Below are 18,675 nucleotides of genomic sequence, written 5' to 3'. Positions count from 1 at the left end.
GGGTGTTGGGTCCATTAGCTGTCAATTGAGAAGGAGCCAGCAAACGATCCAACCAATAATAATAGTACAAACAAAGAAGAGTCTAGTGTCGTTTTCGTAATTCAAAAGAGATCGAAGCCTAGTCTCGTATACCAAACAACCTCCACCATGTTATGTGAGACAGCCACGAGTCCTTTTTCTTATTTTACACGCCGTGTCGGCAAAGCCTTCCTCCTCGTCACTTCTCTCTGACGCTTGTCGTCACACTTAAAAAAAAAAAAAAGTTTAAAACCGAACCGAAACGAAACGGTGCGTTTTAGACTCACCGGCGCCGGGAAAAAACAAACATGAGGAAGGAGGTCTTGCCGCCGGTTCTCTCAACCACCACCACAGTCTGCTTCGAGAAGAAGCCATTAATTGCTACATTGCTAGCTCTCTCCCTCGTTATGATTATCTGGAACCTTCCTCCTTACTACCACAACCTCATCTCCACCGCTCGTCCCTGCTCCGCCGTCATCACCACCAACGTACTCTCCTCATCCAACTTCACTACCTCTCTCTCCACCACACCGGCGACGACGACGAATTTCACCACCTCACTCTCAACCACAACTACAACTCCAGCTGCTTCTCAGAAGTACGATTCAAAGCCCTCAGATCCGAACAAGCGAGTTTTCCAACCTTTCGGTAACGCGGCGGCGCTGTTCGTACTCATGGGAGCTTACCGCGGCGGTCCAACGACGTTTTCCGTTATCGGACTCGCCTCAAAGCCGATCCACGTCTTCGGGAAACCATGGTACAAATGCGAGTGGGTATCCAACAACGGAACCTCGATTCGAGCTAAAGCACAGAAGATTCTACCGGATTGGGGCTACGGACGAGTCTACACCGTCGTCGTCGTCAATTGCACTTTCAATTCAAACCCTAACTTCGATAACACCGGAGGTAAACTCATTCTCAACGCTTACTACAACGAATCCCCCAAACTCTTCGAACGATTCACTACCTTAGAGGAATCAGCCGGAATCTACGACGATTCTAAATACTCGCCGCCGTATCAATACGATTACCTCTACTGTGGCTCGTCACTGTACGGTAACGTGAGCGCTTACCGTATGAGAGAGTGGATGGCTTACCACGCTTGGTTCTTTGGTGATAGATCGCATTTTGTTTTCCACGATGCTGGTGGAGTGTCTCCAGAAGTTAGGAAGGTTCTTGAGCCGTGGATCCGAGCTGGGAGGGTTACGGTTCAGGACATTAGGGATCAGTCTCAGTATGATGGTTACTACTATAATCAGTTCCTTATTGTTAATGATTGCTTGCATCGGTATCGATACGCTGCGAATTGGACCTTCTTCTTTGATGTTGATGAGTATATCTATTTGCCGCATGGGAATACACTTGAATCTGTGCTTGAGGAGTTCTCGGTTAATACTCAGTTTACGATTGAGCAGAATCCAATGTCTAGTGTTCTTTGCTTAAACGACTCCTCTCAAGATTACCCCAGGTACACTAATCTCAGCCTCAAAAACACACTTATAATGCAATTTGGAATCGACAAGTTTAGTGGTAGGGTTGTTGGATGGCTTATGAGCATGTTCTGTCTCTAGATTAGATGATACTATTAGGATCGAATCTGATGTTTCTGGATATAAAGGTCATGAAAAGGAACATACTTGTTTCTTGTTAGGATGGAATCTGGAAATTAGTTTTTTTTCACATTTATTCAAGCTGCATATGAAGGTGTAAAGGAACACACTTGTTTCTTACTTTTTGTGGCGGGTTTTGTTCAGGCAATGGGGATTTGAGAAGTTGCTGTTTAAGGATTCAAGAAGGAATATTCGGCGTGATAGGAAATACGCGATCCAAGCGAAGAACGCGTTTGCCACAGGAGTTCACATGTCTGAAAACATAGTAGGCAAAACGTTACACAAGACAGAGACAAAGATCCGTTATTACCATTACCACAACACCATAACTGTGCATGAGGAGCTTTGCAGAGAAATGTTACCCAATTCAGCCAAGAAGAAAGTGACATTGTACAATAAGCTTCCGTATGTGTACGACGACAACATGAAGAAGCTAGTGAAGACGATTAAAGAGTTTGAGCAGAAAAAACTTGGGACGGATGTGAAGAATTTCTCATGACCACGAAACCAACCACATAACTTAATCTCTCTAATAAGCATTTTGTCTATAAAGGTATAGTTTTGTTTCTCTGTTTACTTGTATCCATTTTTCCTTCTGTTTTGTCCTCTTTTACTACTCCATTTCATTAATGACTTTTTAATCAATAGTACTATTTTTTTTGAACTAGTTTGTGTATTGAACCGATAAAAATCATGGTTACTCAGGACCTTGGACATACGAAACATCGTTGGACGAAAACTCTTTTGTCACAAGACAATAATTGATTTAGCTAAAGGTTTTATAAATCATTGATTCATTCGATGATGGAACTCTATAAAATAACATATACTAAATTATTAAAAGCAATCAAGTCAAAGGTGGTTCTTAGTATTAGATCTGGAAATTAGTTGTCACTGTAATCCAATTCTTAGGCAAGCCATAGGTAGTTTCTAGTGTTTCTGAATATATAAACATATAAGATCATGAGAAGGACCAAACTTGATTCTCTGTCCCTTCTGGTATGGCTATGATTATACATGAAAGTGGTAAGATTCTACTTGTCATTGGAAGAAAATGAACTTTTCTGAAGTACAAAACACTACTGAAGCAAATATGCCAAGATCTAAATAAAGTTGCTCTATCATACAATATGTTTTTATTATACTTTGTGTCTCACAATGTGGTCCTTATTTATCTATTAATTTAAATATTTGGCCTTATGGTCCTTACCTAAAATCTAAATACTAGTTATTAACATTAACGAAAAAAAAATGAACTAGTGGCCAAGAGAGCCTGAATGAAGAAGGTCATGAGAAGGCTCCCAATCAATGGAAGAGGAGACGATCATCGAGAGCGTGGTTAGAACCTGAGATACCAATGGGCGCGAGTTAAGATCAGTAGCGACACAGCTCTTGGCAAGTTGAGCCATGGTGTAAGCCAGTTCCAACGGATACTCATTCCCTAGAGATGGATCCATGAACGCTTTTAACTTCTCTCTCACATTCTCTCCACCAAGCACATTGTTTATCTTTTTACACAACATCTCCACTTCTTCTTCTTTTTCTCCTTCCTTCTTCTTGTGTATCGTCACTGCTTCTCTCCCAGAGAGAAGCTCAAGAACCACAACTCCAAAAGCAAACACATCTAGTTTCGGAGTTATGACTCCGTTCTCCACATACTCTGGAGCCAAGTAGCCTTGCGTTCCTTCAACGTGTCTCGTCAACTGAAGATCAAGATCACCTTCATCAAGAATCCTCGCAACCCCGAAATTAGATACCTTGGCTCTGAAATTAGAATCAAGAAGTACGTTTGTACATTCCAAGTTCTTATGTATATGAGGCGGCGTCACGTAGTTATGAAGATAGTCCAACGCCTCTGCCACATCCCTCGCTATCTCAACTCTCTGTTTCCATGTCAGGGTCTTCTTATCCGACGAGTGAAGCCAATCACTAATCGATCCGTTCTCGGAATACTCGAAAACAAGGTACGAGGTTCCTTCACGGATGCAAAAACCAGAGAGACGGATGATATTGGAATGGTTTAGCTTCTTCAAGAGATTGATCTCGGAGGAAGAGACATCTCCTTTGATCACTTTCACAGCCGCATCGTCTCCGTTGATCGTAGCGCGATAAACAGAGCCATTGATCCTGTTCACTTCGCTGAAGTTAGAAGTAGCGGACTGAAGATCGTTGAATCTGTAAAGTGTTAAAGACTCGATTGCGGATTTTAAACCAAAGGCTTCTGATGAATTTGATAAATCGATTGACCATTGGCTCGTCGTTGTGGGAAGAGTCTGTTTAGTAGATGAATCAGTGAACTTGTTCTGTTCCGTCGCCGTCGTCGTTGTTAACTTCTTCTTATTAGACTTTCGTCTGTAGAAGAAGAGAGCTAAGATTAAGATTGAGAGAAGCAAAGCAGCAGCTCCGATTCCAATTCCGATGTAAATCCATTTGTGAGAACAAGAAGATGATCCCGGAGGATCCACCGGCGTTGTTTGCGGCGGCGTAGCAGCAACAGGAGGTGGAGGAGACGACGGAGATATAACGATTTTGGATGGTTCAGTTCTGAGAGGAACAAGAATCGGAGTGAAGAAGAAGATAGTGTCTGATTCTGATTTAAGCTCGTTGCCGTCGGCTATACCGGCGGTTGTGCTGTTGAACATGTCGGCGATGACGGAGATACTATCTCCCATGGCGACTAAGTAGGTCAAGAGGTATTTAAATCCGGCGGCGGTTTGTTTGGCGGTGGGACAAGCACATCGGAGAGGAACGAGGAGGTTTAATCCGGGGGTAAGCTCTTTCTCGCCGTAACGGTTCTGTGACATCATGGCCTGACACGTGGATAAAGCTTGGTAAGTATCGTTAGCCACCGAGAAATAAGTCTCTTCTCCTCTGTTGCCGGAGAGATTGTAAGTGGCGTTGTGCTGGTAAAATCCTTCTCCGGAGGAGGAGCAGGAGCAGTTAGCTGGGATGACGACTAGTTGACGTGTGCGGATCGTGGTGGTGACGGAGGGGAGGTCGTTGATTGCTTGGATCTCGGCGGCGGAGACGTTGAGGAGTTTGGCGATTGAGTCAGCCGTGTTGTACGGTGGTTGAGACCAGAAAGTGAGGTAAGAGCGGCAAGAGGTCGGGCCGTTACAGGTGAATCCGTTGGTTATGTTGTCGAAAGTGCGGACCTCGCAGGCGAGCTGGTGGTTGTTCACGTACGGTTGCTGAGCTATCGTCGGTGACGCGGCGAAAAGGAGGAGTAAGGTGGAGATAGAGAGCGCGTGGAGTATACGCGCAGCCATGACTGTAATGTGTGTGTGTGTTGTTTTGGCTTAAGGTGGAGGAGAGATTAAAGCTTCTCCTGAATTTAAACATAGGATGATCATTTAGACCAAAGGAGACGGCGAGGATTATATTAGTCAACATAAACGCGTCGTATGTGTTGACTTTTTTGACGTTTTCTCATTGGTCGGATCATGTTAAAGATGAGGAAAAAAATGATAAGTGGGGTGTAGATGAGAAACTTGGTACGTCTTTATAATTTTCTTAAGTATTGACTGGGTCAGTCGATTTGTTTACTAGTCTAGACACTACTGTATATGAAACAAAAGTAAATCATACTAAATATGCCTTACAGCAACATTGGATTTTTTCTCATGCTGGTGTTAGAGATAGATCTTCTGTCAAAGAGACAATACATCCTCTAGTAATCACAGATGATACACTTACACATCTTAGAAGAAACCAAAACATTTTAGCAAGTAGATTTCTGTTGCGAGAATAATATTAGAAATTGTTGGCTGCACAAGTTTTTTTGATGAATTCTAATTTGGTTAACGACGAAGGTTAAGTCAATTTCTTCATTGCCATTATAATAATCTTCTAAGCGATATGGCGTTGTGTCTTGGAAGGAAAGAGATTCATTTGGTCTATGGTATGATGATGTTGGATGATCTAACTGGCACCACCATTTCCTTATCATCCTCCTATACGGAAGATATAATTTTAGAGTTTCGAGATGAAAACTCTCCCCATATCAAATGTCAAGCGAGTTGGCCCGGAATGAACCTGCTAACTAGTTTGACAAATAATGACACGACTATCAAAGTGATCCATGGACATGATGGCTTTTGGATTCCAAACTCATGATCCTAAAGGTTTACCAAATAACTTACAATGCAAACCGTATGGTTCTTCTCATGGATACAAAATCCAGTAGATGGACTCATTAACACATAAGATGATGGACACTACAAGCATCCAAACACAAGTCTTTCGACTAGCATAGTGGGACGAATTTTCATCATAATACTCAACAAAAAGAACATAGGTCCATTGTCAACGGCATCAGGAAGATCATTCTCTTTTTCCAATCAAACTAAAGAATGGGACATACTTTCCTAAAATGTCGCGAAAATAACACAATCATAGAACATACCAACTACAGAATATGCAAGGAGCTGAAAAGATGTAATACGATACACCTTACCAATTTAACAGGTAAACAACGATTCAAATACAACGTGTATAAGTTTTCCAGATCCGTTATCAACCTCACTCAATGCCATATAAAACCCCTTCAGAACTGGTTGGGTAACAACAAAAAAGTTTCCATCTTTTATTCGTTGTTGTAAGTGACAACTATAGTGTCTATACATCATCTTTCAGCTATAGGGGGGAACCTGACAAAAACTGTAGAAGCTAACTTACAACCACCAGATGTTCAAACTTACAGAAAAAAAACTCAATCTTGTGGCTTATCAGATCTGTTTTTGTTTCCATATATCAAACCAGTAACCTACAAATAACATTTTTAAAAAACCATTGATATCTGAAACAACATCCTAACAAGAAAAATCATCGCAAAAGTGAAGAACGTTCGAAATATATATACCTGAGGATCAGCAATTGGTTTCCTTTTCTCAACGTATTGATTTGGATCAGCCATTGCTGCAAGAGCTGCTCTAGCCTAGTTTTAAAACAAGAGAGACAACCCGTAAAATGAAAAAATAAGAGATTCATTTCCCATAAACTATATAAAATTGTGAAATTAACAAAAGATTGTGGGTTACCTCTTGTTCTTTTTTGAGATCTTGAGCTGGCTTAATCCAGAGAAAATAGGCGATAGTACCGGCGACGACCCAAGAAGCGGCGCTCTGACCACCTCTAAGACCACCCATGGAATTACCGATGAAAGACCTCACGTTCCCAATTGATCTTCTCCAGCTGCTAGCCATTTGATTTGATTGATTGATGACGATGGACTCCCCAAATACGACTGGGTGTTCTTCTCTAGGACTTTGTTGGATCCCTTCTCCGAGGGAATGATTTGCTTGACTTTGATGATTCTTCTTCGATATGGGAGAATTGAAGAAAGTAAAAGCAGGCGATTTGATTTTGATTCGCATTTGCTTGGTGAACACTGCCAAACACTAAACCGGTCGCCGATACGGTTTAACTCCGTTTGTGATTAACATCATGCGGTTGTAATTTCTCCACGTTGCCGAGATCTAATTTATATATTGTGGGCCGGAAAAGATAACTGTTACCGCCAGTCAGCCCATGGATTTTGGATATATGTAGCTGAGTAGTTTTTTTTTTTTTTTTTTTTGTTCAGAGCTGAGTAGCTCTAATCTTGTGTGTAAGTAGAGAGATAATAAAATACAACCTGTGGAATAAAATTGAAAAAAATAAAAGTCAGAAAAGTTAACAAGAAAAAATTGGATGTTATTTGTCCATAATTATGTGTGTTTTTGTATGTAAAATTGTTGTTTTAATACTCGAAATAGATGATGCTTTCATTAGTAGAATCAAGACTAAAAGTTTTTTTTGTTGTTGTTATTGTTGTTAACAAATAAATTTTGATTGGTTTCACTTAAGGTCGTTTAATCGCTCTAATAATCAGTTAATCACCAACAAAGACATTTGGAGAAGACGTTTGGACTTATTACAAAAAGCATAAAAGAAAGTAATTAAAATTTAATTTTGGTTGTTGCAAAATTCCAACCATCTATATATAATAGCAAACCCACTTTTTGTGTCAACTTTTAATCCAACGGATGAGATTAGTTACAGTTTTAATCCAACGGTTTAAAATTATTAATCGTGTCTTTTCGTCGCACCCCCATCTTTCAAAAATCACACCTCTTAGTCTTTGCATCTCTTTGTTGTATCTCCTGGTTTCAAAAATCACATCCATTAATTTTTACACCTTTTAAATCACACCTCTTAGTCTTTGCATCTCTTTGTTGTATCTCCTGGTCTCAAAAATCACATCCATTAATTTTTACACGTTTTAAATCACACCTCCTTAGTCTTTGCATCTTTTTGTTGTACCTCATAGTTTCAAAAATACATCCATTAATTTTTACACCTTTTAATTTCACACCTCTATGTGTTACACCTCTTTGTTGTACCTCCATGTTTCACATCTATTAATTTTTATACATTTACATTTTTCACCTCTATGTCTTACACCTCTTTGTTTATTATATATAATCTTTTCTTGACTACATAAACAAGTTTCGAACAATTGTTTTCTGAGTACTAAAGAATTGTATTATTGAAGTGTTTTTTAACTTTCAAGCATCAATCTCTAATTCAAGGTAATTTAATATTTTTGCTGCGAATGACCTGTAGTGTTTCTCGGTTAGATTATTATTACTGTTAGTCGACACTATTAAGTTCATACATTAATCTTAGTTTTGTTAACTTTTAGTCTCTTCAAAAATTTTAGCCTTTCCGGTTTTCATGTTTTTGCATGGCTAATGTTATTAAGTACATGTGCCATATTTTTTGCATGGTAATGTTTTTGATTCTCAATGTGCAGATTTTATTTTTGACTTTCTGGAAAAACCAAAACCAAGATACGAGAGGCATGATGATATGCAGTGATGCTAGAGCTACGGATAAGCCAAAGTTTTTTAACAAACATGGTATAATTATAATTTTATATATGTTCTTATTTTAACCTATAGATAATAGCAAACCCACTTTTTTGTGTCAATTTTTAATCCAACGGATGAGATTAATTCCAGTTTTAATCCAACGGTTTAAAATTATTAATCGTGTCTTTTCGTCGCACCCCCATCTTTCAAAAATCACACCTCTTAGTCTTTGCATCTCTTTGTTGTACCTCCTGGTTTCAAAAATCACATCCATTATTTTTTACACCTTTTAAATCACACTTCTTAGTCTTTGCATCTCTTTGTTGTACCTCCTGGTTTCAAAAATCGCATCCATTAATTTTTACACCTTTTAAATCACACCTCCTTAGTCTTTGCATCTCTTTGTTGTACCTCTTGGTTTCAAAAATCACATCCATTAATTTTTACACCTTTTAATTTCACACCTCTATGTGTTACACCTCTTTGTTGTACCTTCATGTTTCACATCTATTAATTTTTACACATTTACATTTCACACCTCTATGTCTTACACCTCTTTGTTTATTATATATAAACTTTTCTTGACTACATAAACAAGTTTCGAACAATTGTTTTCTGAGTACTAAAGAATTGTATTATTGAAGTGTTTTTTTAACTTTCAAGCATCAATCTCTAATTCAAGATAATTTAATATTTTTGCTGCGAATGACCTGTAGTGTTTCTCGGTTAGATTATTATTATTGTTAGTCGACACTATTAAGTTCATACATTAATCTTAGTTTTGTTAACTTTTAGTCTCTTCAAAAATTTTAGCCTTTCCCGTTTTCATGTTTTTGTATGGCTAATGTTATTAAGTACGTGTGCCATATTTTTTGCATGACTAATGTTTTTGATTCTCAATATGCAGATTTTATTTTTTGACTTTCTGGAAAAACCAAAACCAAGATACGAGAGGCATGATGATATGCAGTGATGCTAGAGCTACGGATAAGCCAAATTTTTTTAACAAACATGGTATAATTATAATTTTATATATGTTCTTATTTTAACCTATTTATTTTTCTAACAAACACGGTATAAATGTTAAAAAAAATTTTTGTTTGTAGGATGTCCATTAGATGTTCATGATCCAGGTTAGTTTACATTTTTTGTAAATAAAGTTTTTAAAATTTTTAGTTGAATTATAATTTCTTATACTTTCTGGGTATCAAACATTTTGATAATATATAGAAATATTACAAATGAGCATGGAAATAGAGTGCCGAAGAAAAAGCCAGACATACTTGTGACAACACAAAATTAAATTCTAGAAAGCGTAAGTACGACCAAATGACAAGTCAAGTTAGAAAGAAAAGATCTACTAAAGGTAACTTATTTAGTCTTTGATGACTTTCTAATCTGTATATACAACTTTTTAAAAACATAATGTATAACAGTCATTTTTAGAGTGATCTGGAATCTGCCAAAACAAAGAAAATGCAAGAAATTTATAAAATTAGTGTTTAACCTAAAGAAGAGAACATCAAAAGGTGAGATATTATTATCACCTGTTTCACCACATCGACTTCGTTTTCGCTGTGTTTGAAAAACATGATGGTACCGATTCATAGACATAAGTGGGAAATCAAATAGAGGGAGATGCAGCCTGGAAGGAGAGCAGCCGACACGGTGGAATGGGATGGATTGGGAGAGACCAACATAAAATCCTCTGTTCTATATTTAATTAATTTTCTGAACTTTTGTAGTTTAATTGAATTGCTTTGATTGAATAGCTGATGAGTGTACAAGTTTTGTCTATATGCATTCTTAGTCTGTTACGTCTTGATTTTTTTTCTTTTCCAAAAAGGAATATGTGATTTGAAGCAAATATTACAAATCCATGTATCAAATGTGTTAGTAGGAAATAAGGCAATCAAGATTAACCCATTAAAAGGGAGGAAAGAAGGGGGTCTTTTGAGGGAAAACGTGAGACCAACATGCATGTAACTGTGGAAAGCATTATAGCCAAATATATATCTCTAAAAGTTGTAACTGAAGAATGTGAGTTACTCTATACTAACCAATTAGGTTTGATTGGTCGGTCATATAAAACTTGGTTTTGTACATATCTAAAAGTGAGAGAAAAAACATCCACAAGCATAAGTGAAATTTTATATATGGTTAAAAGTAATGTTCATAGTAAATCATTTGTATACAAACTCCACTTGCTTACAGCAATATTGATTGTGATTTGTGAATCAGTAATCTATGGAAAGAGAAATCGCGTATCAAAGTGAAGGGGAAACGAAACTCAATCCAGCCATCTACTCCGATCCCAATCTTCGACCTTCCTTCGACAAGTGGCATTTAGTATTTTCTCGATACAGTAAATAAACGAAGAGATAAGCAGCCTCGTATGTATTTCGATTGATAATGATCAACAACAAAGACAATTTCTAATAGCGAATTAAGAAAGGATATCAATATATAGCACCATATGGTCGGAGACAAACATAAATGAAATTTTATATATGGTTAAAAGTATTGTTCATATTAAATCAAGCTCTAAAAAAGGCTCACTTTTGTGTGTGACAACATAAAATATAATAACATTGAAATGAATTTTTGGCTTTTTAATCAGCAAAAAACAATAGCAAGAAGTGAAAATGATCAAATTGATTGAGAAAAGAAAGAATTTAGGATGAATTACAAATGTTAAATTTCAATTTAGGATTTCATCTCCCCGTGGGGCAACGCACGGGTCGCTTTCCTAGTTAAAAATATAGTATAAAGGTTGCCCAATTTTTTGTTTTGTTAGATTTCACTTTGTTTTTGGCATGAGATTGCATAGTGTTTTCTTTGTATTACCAGACAAATTTAAACTCGTTTTAAGACTTTTAAGACAGTCACTAGTACATTGTCACAAGAGTCTAACCTAACGTGTTCCAATACTTTGTAGTTTATACTTTTAACTCCAAGGTTGGTTGACCAAACAGGATGATAAGAATTTACAAAAAAATCTTAGAAAATAAAGATTTCCAATAGCGAACATGACAGTCTGTTCGTACATTTGATGTTTCGAAGGATGGAAAACAGAAAACATAAGTGGAGGTTTTAAATGGACGACAAGCGAAGTTGAGCAAAAATATACATAAGAAAGACTAACGAAGTGGATGAGGAAACATATAATATACTAAAGATAGCGATATTCGAAAATATATGACAGGGAAGGGAAGATTCTGAGATGGGGTCGGTGTGTGTGTGTGTGGAGGCAGATGGTCAAACAGTCCACCTGGCATTTGGACAAGAAAGAAGAAGAAAAATCAAAAACCATCTCCGTCGGCCGATTTTAAATAAGACTCTGCTCCCCCTCCTATCGAGAGATCGAAAATGGCTGTTGTGCATAAAGGGAAGGTTTGTGCAGTTACCGGTGCCGGAGGTTTTCTGGGTTCTTGGGTCGTCGATCTTCTCCTCTCTAGGGATTACTTCGTCCATGGCACTGTCAGAGACCCTGGTAATCTCTACCCCTCCGACCCTTTTCCTCTATCCCTCTTTTTAAAAAGTTTCCACATTTTTCCTAAATCCTAACCCATCTCTAGTTGATTGGACTATTTATCCACCAATATTTGTAGCTCACCTGTGTGTTCGTGGAAGTATAAAAGTCTGGTCAATATTGCAATTCTCATCTACTTTCTAGGGTTTAGTTTAGATTCGTTAGTTTCTCTTCTGTCTACGAACTTGAAGTTTTAGCCTTTGAGTTTGTTTGTTGTTCCCAAATCTTCATTTAGTGTTGTTGTTCTGATGAAAGAGTTTTACATGGTTCTTGTTGTAGATAATGAAAAGTATGCTCATTTGAAGAAACTCGATAAAGCTGGTGACAAGCTCAAGCTCTTCAAGGCTGATTTGCTGGACTACGAGTCTCTTAAATCTGCTATTGCAGGCTGCAGTGGTGTCTTCCATGTTGCATGTCCAGTTCCATCATCTTCAGTCCCAAATCCTGAGGTGAGAGGATTTCATTCCTACTATCCATGTTGCATATCACATTGTCTTACTCACTCTGCCTCCACTGGTTTTGCAGCTAGAATTGATCGCACCAGCTGTGGATGGCACACTGAATGTCCTTAAGGCATGCATTGAAGCAAATGTTAAACGTGTTGTGTATGTTTCCTCTGTAGCTGCACTTTTCATGAACCCAATGTGGTCAAAGAATCAAGTGTTAGATGAGACCTGTTGGTCTGACCAGGACTTTTGCAAGAAAACTGAGGTTAATGCATATTGAATCCCTGATCTCACACTTGTTGAATTACACATTTTTTTTCTTTCTCAAATCTGACTTTAGTCTCTCTGCAGAATTGGTATTGTCTGTCAAAGACACGAGCAGAAAGTGAAGCTTTTGCATTTGCAAAACAAACCGGACTTGATCTTGTCAGTATTTGCCCTACCCTTGTCTTGGGACCTATATTGCAGCAGCAGACAGTAAATGCTAGTAGCCTGGTTCTTCTCAAGCTTCTTAAAGGTATGAACAAGCCTCATCACATCTAGGATTGTTAGAAGCAATGTGTTATATAACTTGGTCTTGTTTTTTTTTACTTGACTGTGTTGCAGAGGGTTTTGAATCACGTGATAACCAAGAACGACATATGGTAGATGTGCGTGATGTGGCTCAAGCTTTACTCTTGGTTTATGAGAAAGCAGAAGCTGAAGGTAGATACATTTGCTCATCCTGCTCGGTTAAAGAACAAGAAGTTGTTGAGAAGCTGAAGAGTCTTTATCCAAATTACAACTACCCAAAGAGGTAAGCAAACAATAGCACATCTATTTGCTCGATTTGAGTAAAAACCATTAAGGTTTAGTAAACTGTTTTGGTTACTTTTATTAATAAACAGTGTCACTTACCTTTAGATCAGTGTGTGAAGTATCTTTAAGACCTTAACTTTGATCCAAACTCTACTTATCCAATGTCAGTTACATCGAAGCGGAAGAAAGGGTGAAGTTGAGTTCAGAGAAATTGCAGAAGTTGGGTTGGACTTACCGTCCTTTGGAGGAAACACTTGCGGATTCGGTAGAGAGCTACCGGAAAGCTAAGCTTGTCGACTAAAAAACTTGGAAAGAAGAACAAAAAAGAGTGTTTTGGTCATGTTCTTGGCTCCATATGTTAAGTGTTCTCATCTGCAATGCACACAACAACTCTCTCTTTCATCTGTTACTCAATAATAAGAGTTGTGCACATATGGCTTTTTGTGTACTTATCTACAAAATGGTGTTACTTTCTAGTTTCAGACTTCAGAGTATGAAACATTGAAGTTCCTACTTTTCTCCGTTTATGAATTGTTTTGAATTTTATACATTGTAACTGTAAGATGCGTAATGTGGTGTATGCCCGAGATCTTAGTCCGGTTAAATGATGAAATTAGTTAATAACTCAACCAGTTAATTAAACCGGTCTGGTATACTATCAAACGGAGAAATAAACCAAGATAATCGGTCTGGTATACTATCAACGGAGTATAAAGTTGTACTGTACTTGGACCGGACTCGGACCTGGATCAGAACCGGACTCGGACTCGTTTTGCGCCGCTTGGGTAAACTAGATTTTTTCTTCTTCTCTGTCATAACTCCGGCGAAGTAGCGTTAGTTGAACTGAGTCATGGCCGCGAAAGATCCCGATTCCGGCGGATCTGGGGAAATTCTCCCGATTACTCCCTCTCTCTCAGAAACTACGTCTGGAGTCACCGCAGCTTCGCAAGCGACTCAACCCCCGTCTTCTTCTTCCGATGTCGATACAGTCTACGTCCCTAGCTACTCCCGTAAGTCTGCTAACGCCGAGAAACCTTGTATTTAGTTTTTTTTTTTTTTGTATTCTTCTTCTTCTTCACTGTTTTCTTATGGATTTTGTACTCCGTGCCATTGATTTGACCAATTAGGTTGGTTTACGTGGACTGGCATCGACGATTGCGAGGTCCGGTCACTACCAGAGTTCTTCAATTCGAAATCTACTTCCAAAAACCCTAAGTTTTACATGTACTTGAGGAACTCAATCATTAAGCAGTACAGAGACGACCATCCTCGGAAGATTAGTTTCACTGACGTTAGGAGAACCCTAGTCAGTGATGTTGTCTCTATACGTCGCGTTTTTTATTTTCTTGAGTATTGGGGACTTATCAATCATTCTAGCTCCTCCTCTGCTAAGCCTCTCAAGTGGGACGAAAAGTCCGCCGGAGATGCTTCTTCTGAGCCTCCCACAACTGCCAAAGAGACTGCAAAGAGAATCTGTAATGGCTGCAAATCTATTTGCAGCGTAGCTTGTTTCGTCTGTGATAAGGTTTGATAATTACTACTCTTCGTCCCTCTAACAAATAGTTGCACTTATATAGGTTTTGCACTGAGTTTTGTTGTCTCTTGGATGTTGTTGGCACTAGGAACATAATAGCAAAGCTTATGAAAGTAAGTACGTTTTTTTTTCGTTTCAGTATGAGTTGACATTGTGTGCGAGGTGCTATGTCCGTGGTAACTATCGCGTTGGTATTAACTCCACAGAGTTTAAGCGTGTTGAGCTTAGCGAGGAGTCCAAAAAAGTGTGGTCCGAAAAGGAAACTCTGCAGCTGATGGAAGCTGTTATGCACTATGGAGATGACTGGAAGAAGGTTGCAACTCATGTTACTGGTAGAACTGAGAAGGATTGTGTTTCGCAGTTTGTCAAGCTTCCTTTTGGGGAACAGTTTGTAAAAGAGTCTGACTCTGAGGATTCCTTGGAGGCTTTTGATCAGATCAAGGGATCTGCTGATCTTGAATCTGGAGGAAGTGATAAAGAAGGTTCTTCTCCCAATAAGCGGCTGAGATTGACACCTCTTGCAGATGCTAGCAACCCAATAATGGCTCAGGTTCGAAATTTTCACTACAATCTGACTATATGTGTTTTCTCTCTCTATCGAGGTTAGTCTATTTGTGTCAAGTGTTCAACATGCATGAGTACCACTAATATTCTTAATAATATAGTCAATTGTGTTGTTAGGCTGCTGAAGAATATTCCAGTGTTGCACTGTGCTGTTTCATGACTTGCATAAATGTCTTTTAAAGACTCGCCTTAGATTACTGAACTCTAGTATTTTCGAATTCTTGGTGACATATAAGGGCATTCAGGAATTATATACGTATTAGATCATTTCGTACTTGTGTTACTTGTATTACATCTCAATTGTTATGCTTAATTTTTTTTTTTTAACTCTGAATGGGATTCTTCATATCATGTCGTCTTCAGGCTGCTTTTCTTTCAGCCTTGGCTGGCACAAAAGTTGCAGAAGCAGCAGCTCGAGCGGCAGTGACAGCTTTATCTGATGTAGACTACGAGGCTGAAAAAAATGCCACTGGAGACCCAAATCGACAAGGTATTTAAAGACTTATTAATCAACGAGGCTGTCTCTGTTTGCAGTTCATTTCTGTCCCAAGCCAAACCCACCAGTGACATTCTGTTTTTTTTTTTTTTTTTTCTGATACACAGACGCCAATGCTAACTCGGGTGGTGAAATTACCAACTCAGAAAGAGATTGGGCTGATGCAAAATCTCTGATCCAGAAGGAAGAGCAGGAGGTAGAAGGAGCCATCAAAGAGATCGTAGAAGTGGAGGTCAGTAACAATCTCCAAGTTCCCATTAACTATTTTTTTGTTGTGTGGTTATGCTTGTTTTTGATTGATTCTGTGAAAACAAAATTGGGGTTCACAGATGAGGAAGGTTAGAGATAGGATTGTACATTTCGAGAAACTGGATTTGGAAATGGAGAGAAGCCGGAAACAATTGGAGGATATGAAGAACCAGCTTTTCACTGATCAGTTAAACATTTTCTTCCACACAAGAAAAGCCCGGAAATCTGAAGATAGAGTAGATGTTAAAACTTAAAAGTTAGAACGAACTTAAAATTCGAAACTGTTATTTCTTCTTCGAATTTTGCCTTGTTAAGAAGATGACTCATTGACTCGTATTGTAGTTTACTTGAGATTTGTGAGGTAACAAAATGAGATGAGATCGAGTTGGTGGTATAACTAAGGGTGGGTGGGTATAACTGCAACGAAGCATACGAACTAATTTTTCATCTTACTCTACAGTCTACAGTAATAAATTTGCCCGACTGGAGACGGGGACTAAATGGGTATGTAACTATTTTATGGTTAAAAAGAAAACTAATTTAGCTGAACACATATGATTCATAAAAACTTGAGCTGAATCTATCCCGTACGTTTTAAACTCCTATTAAACTAGAGAAAGTTCATTTTCACATTTAAAAAAAAAAGTTATTTTTATTGGGTTTTAAATTATTGTTAATATTTGATTATTAATTCAGTTATCTTACATACTAGTCAAATTTTTAACTTTCATATATATAAGTCACAACTTTTTTTTTATTAAGTAAAATTTCTCTATAAAACAATAAAATTTATTAGGTTTTTGGAGAAATTCAATTCAGAAATAAAACACTGTAGGTTAATCTTCAAATGTTGTTAAGTTACCAAAATTGTTTATGTATCTTCGTAAAATGCTATATGTATTTTTCTTTCTTCCTTATTCCGAAACCAAACCATAATTATTAATATATATTAAAATCATATGATGTAAGAGACTTTTATATTAACTAAATAATCAATAAAATTCATTGTTGGTACTTTAAATTCTAAAAACATTTAGAAAGAAGGAAACATTTACATGTTAAATTAAACATAAACGTACATTAATAAATTATATATAATGTAAATATTTTCCATCTTTAAGTTTGAACTAAAAACAATGGTCTTAGTCCATGAAAGACCATATTTTAGTTCCAACCCTACAGATGGAAAATAAAAAGGTTAACTGTCTTTGCCCAAAAAAAAAAAAAAAAGGTTAACTGTCTAGTTTGACAATTTCAGAAAAATATTTTATTTTGTTTTCTAGCAAAGTGAAAAGACCAAATTTTTTGTTTAGAAAATTAGAAACGATTTTTTTTCCATATGCGTACGAAATTTAAAGATATTAACATCATAATAAATAGCTTATTATGGTTTATATTTGAAATTAACATGTATGTAGAATAGATCATGTCATAGTATGTTATATGTACATAGTAGTTTTGTTGTTTGTTTTTAACTTTTTTTACATGAAAAAATTTAGAACTTGCGTAATCTTGCTTATTTTGTAAGACTATCAATACAGATGATACTTATTACAAAGGATAAAATTTAATAATAATATAGATAAAATTATAAAACTCGAAATTTTTTAGTGAATACATCAAACATCCAGATTAATTTCCAATAAACACTTCAAGGTCCATAAGAGAGGTTCCAGCTAACCATAAGACAAGGATATACATCTCCGTGAATCCTTCAATCCCAAATGCATTAATATACCTTCAAAGACACGGTCATATCCGTCCATTGTTATGAAGCATGCCAAAACTAATCAAATAAAGCTTTGTTGTTTAGGTTTTATTTAGTACATGTATGTATATCATATGTTGTAATTCATACATCATATATATTATTTAGTACTCTTTCTAGTTATACGGTGTACGAATTTGATATATAATATACATAATCTTACATATGACAAACGATATTTTAGTTGTTATTCACGTAAATTTTGCTTCACTCTGTTAAATAGAGCTAAAAATAACTTTTACATAATGAACTCATATAATATATAACTTTTCTCCAAATCTTTTTTCTTTATAACTGTTACAATAAAAAACTACTTTCTACTAACTTTTATATATTGTAAACAATTTTTGTTTAAAAATTGTAAAAGCTAATTTTACGTGTCAATAACATATGTTTCTTACAAAAATAATATATGACGTGGAAAGTATTATATATGTCTGCATCAATAATATTTTTGGGTCATTAATATGTATGTTTTACAATATTATTGAAGCTAAATTTTACATATTTTACGTGTTAATAAAATATGTTTTTACCAAAAAACAATATCCTACGTGGAAAGTATTATATCTGTCTACATCAATAATATTTTTGAGCCATTAATATGTTTGTTTTACAACATTATTGAAGCTAAATTTTACCTATTTTACGTGTCAATAAAATATGTTTTTTACCAAAAGAAACAATATTTGGCGTGGAAAGTATCATATTTGTATGTATCAATAATATTTCAGGGTCATTAATATATATGTTTTACAATATTATTGAAGCTAAATTTTATCTATTTTACTTGTCAATAAAATATG

At 36.7% G+C, this 18,675-nt stretch overlaps 5 protein-coding genes across 6 annotated transcripts; 3 read left to right on the top strand and 2 right to left on the bottom strand.

Moving 5' to 3' along the window:
• On the top strand, positions 1 to 2,292 carry LOC104700087 (galactan beta-1,4-galactosyltransferase GALS1). The gene is made up of 2 exons (XM_010415539.2): positions 1 to 1,486; positions 1,773 to 2,292. Exons 1-2 carry the CDS (start codon positions 327 to 329, stop codon positions 2,125 to 2,127), a joined length of 1,515 nt encoding a protein of 504 aa, XP_010413841.1. The 5' UTR covers positions 1 to 326; the 3' UTR covers positions 2,128 to 2,292.
• A 360-nt stretch (positions 2,293 to 2,652) lies between these two features.
• On the bottom strand, positions 2,653 to 5,246 carry LOC104700086 (protein LYK5). Its single transcript, XM_010415538.3, has one exon. It carries the CDS (start codon positions 4,895 to 4,897, stop codon positions 2,885 to 2,887), a length of 2,013 nt encoding a protein of 670 aa, XP_010413840.1. The 5' UTR covers positions 4,898 to 5,246; the 3' UTR covers positions 2,653 to 2,884.
• Positions 5,247 to 6,052: 806 nt separating this feature from the next.
• LOC104704228 (uncharacterized) lies at positions 6,053 to 7,220 on the bottom strand. Its single transcript, XM_019227227.2, has 3 exons — positions 6,668 to 7,220; positions 6,490 to 6,564; positions 6,053 to 6,393 (listed from the first exon to the last, which is right to left on the bottom strand). Exons 1-3 carry the CDS (start codon positions 7,001 to 7,003, stop codon positions 6,340 to 6,342), a joined length of 465 nt encoding a protein of 154 aa, XP_019082772.2. The 5' UTR covers positions 7,004 to 7,220; the 3' UTR covers positions 6,053 to 6,339.
• Positions 7,221 to 11,588: 4,368 nt separating this feature from the next.
• LOC104700085 (cinnamoyl-CoA reductase 1) lies at positions 11,589 to 13,804 on the top strand. Its single transcript, XM_010415535.2, has 6 exons — positions 11,589 to 11,975; positions 12,294 to 12,463; positions 12,540 to 12,725; positions 12,812 to 12,977; positions 13,067 to 13,256; positions 13,427 to 13,804. The coding sequence occupies exons 1-6, from the start codon at positions 11,852 to 11,854 to the stop codon at positions 13,557 to 13,559; spliced, it is 969 nt and encodes a 322-aa protein (XP_010413837.2). The 5' UTR covers positions 11,589 to 11,851; the 3' UTR covers positions 13,560 to 13,804.
• A 121-nt stretch (positions 13,805 to 13,925) lies between these two features.
• LOC104700084 (SWI/SNF complex subunit SWI3B) lies at positions 13,926 to 16,498 on the top strand. Of its 2 annotated transcripts, XM_010415534.2 has the most exons (7): positions 13,987 to 14,268; positions 14,386 to 14,783; positions 14,881 to 14,905; positions 14,999 to 15,342; positions 15,720 to 15,846; positions 15,960 to 16,084; positions 16,182 to 16,498. In XM_010415534.2, exons 1-7 carry the CDS (start codon positions 14,109 to 14,111, stop codon positions 16,353 to 16,355), a joined length of 1,353 nt encoding a protein of 450 aa, XP_010413836.2. In that variant the 5' UTR covers positions 13,987 to 14,108; the 3' UTR covers positions 16,356 to 16,498. The 2 variants fall into 2 exon arrangements, with proteins under 2 accessions (XP_010413835.2, XP_010413836.2); XM_010415533.2 differs by lacking the exon at positions 14,881 to 14,905 and having other exon boundaries at positions 13,926 to 14,268; positions 14,932 to 15,342.
• The last annotated feature ends 2,177 nt before the right edge of the window (positions 16,499 to 18,675 follow it).

Source organism: Camelina sativa, chromosome 7, assembly GCF_030686135.1.
Source record: "Camelina sativa cultivar CO46 ecotype springtype chromosome 7, ASM3068613v1".
Lineage (NCBI taxonomy): Eukaryota > Viridiplantae > Streptophyta > Magnoliopsida > Brassicales > Brassicaceae > Camelina > Camelina sativa.
This window is presented reverse-complemented; position numbering and strand designations above follow the sequence as displayed.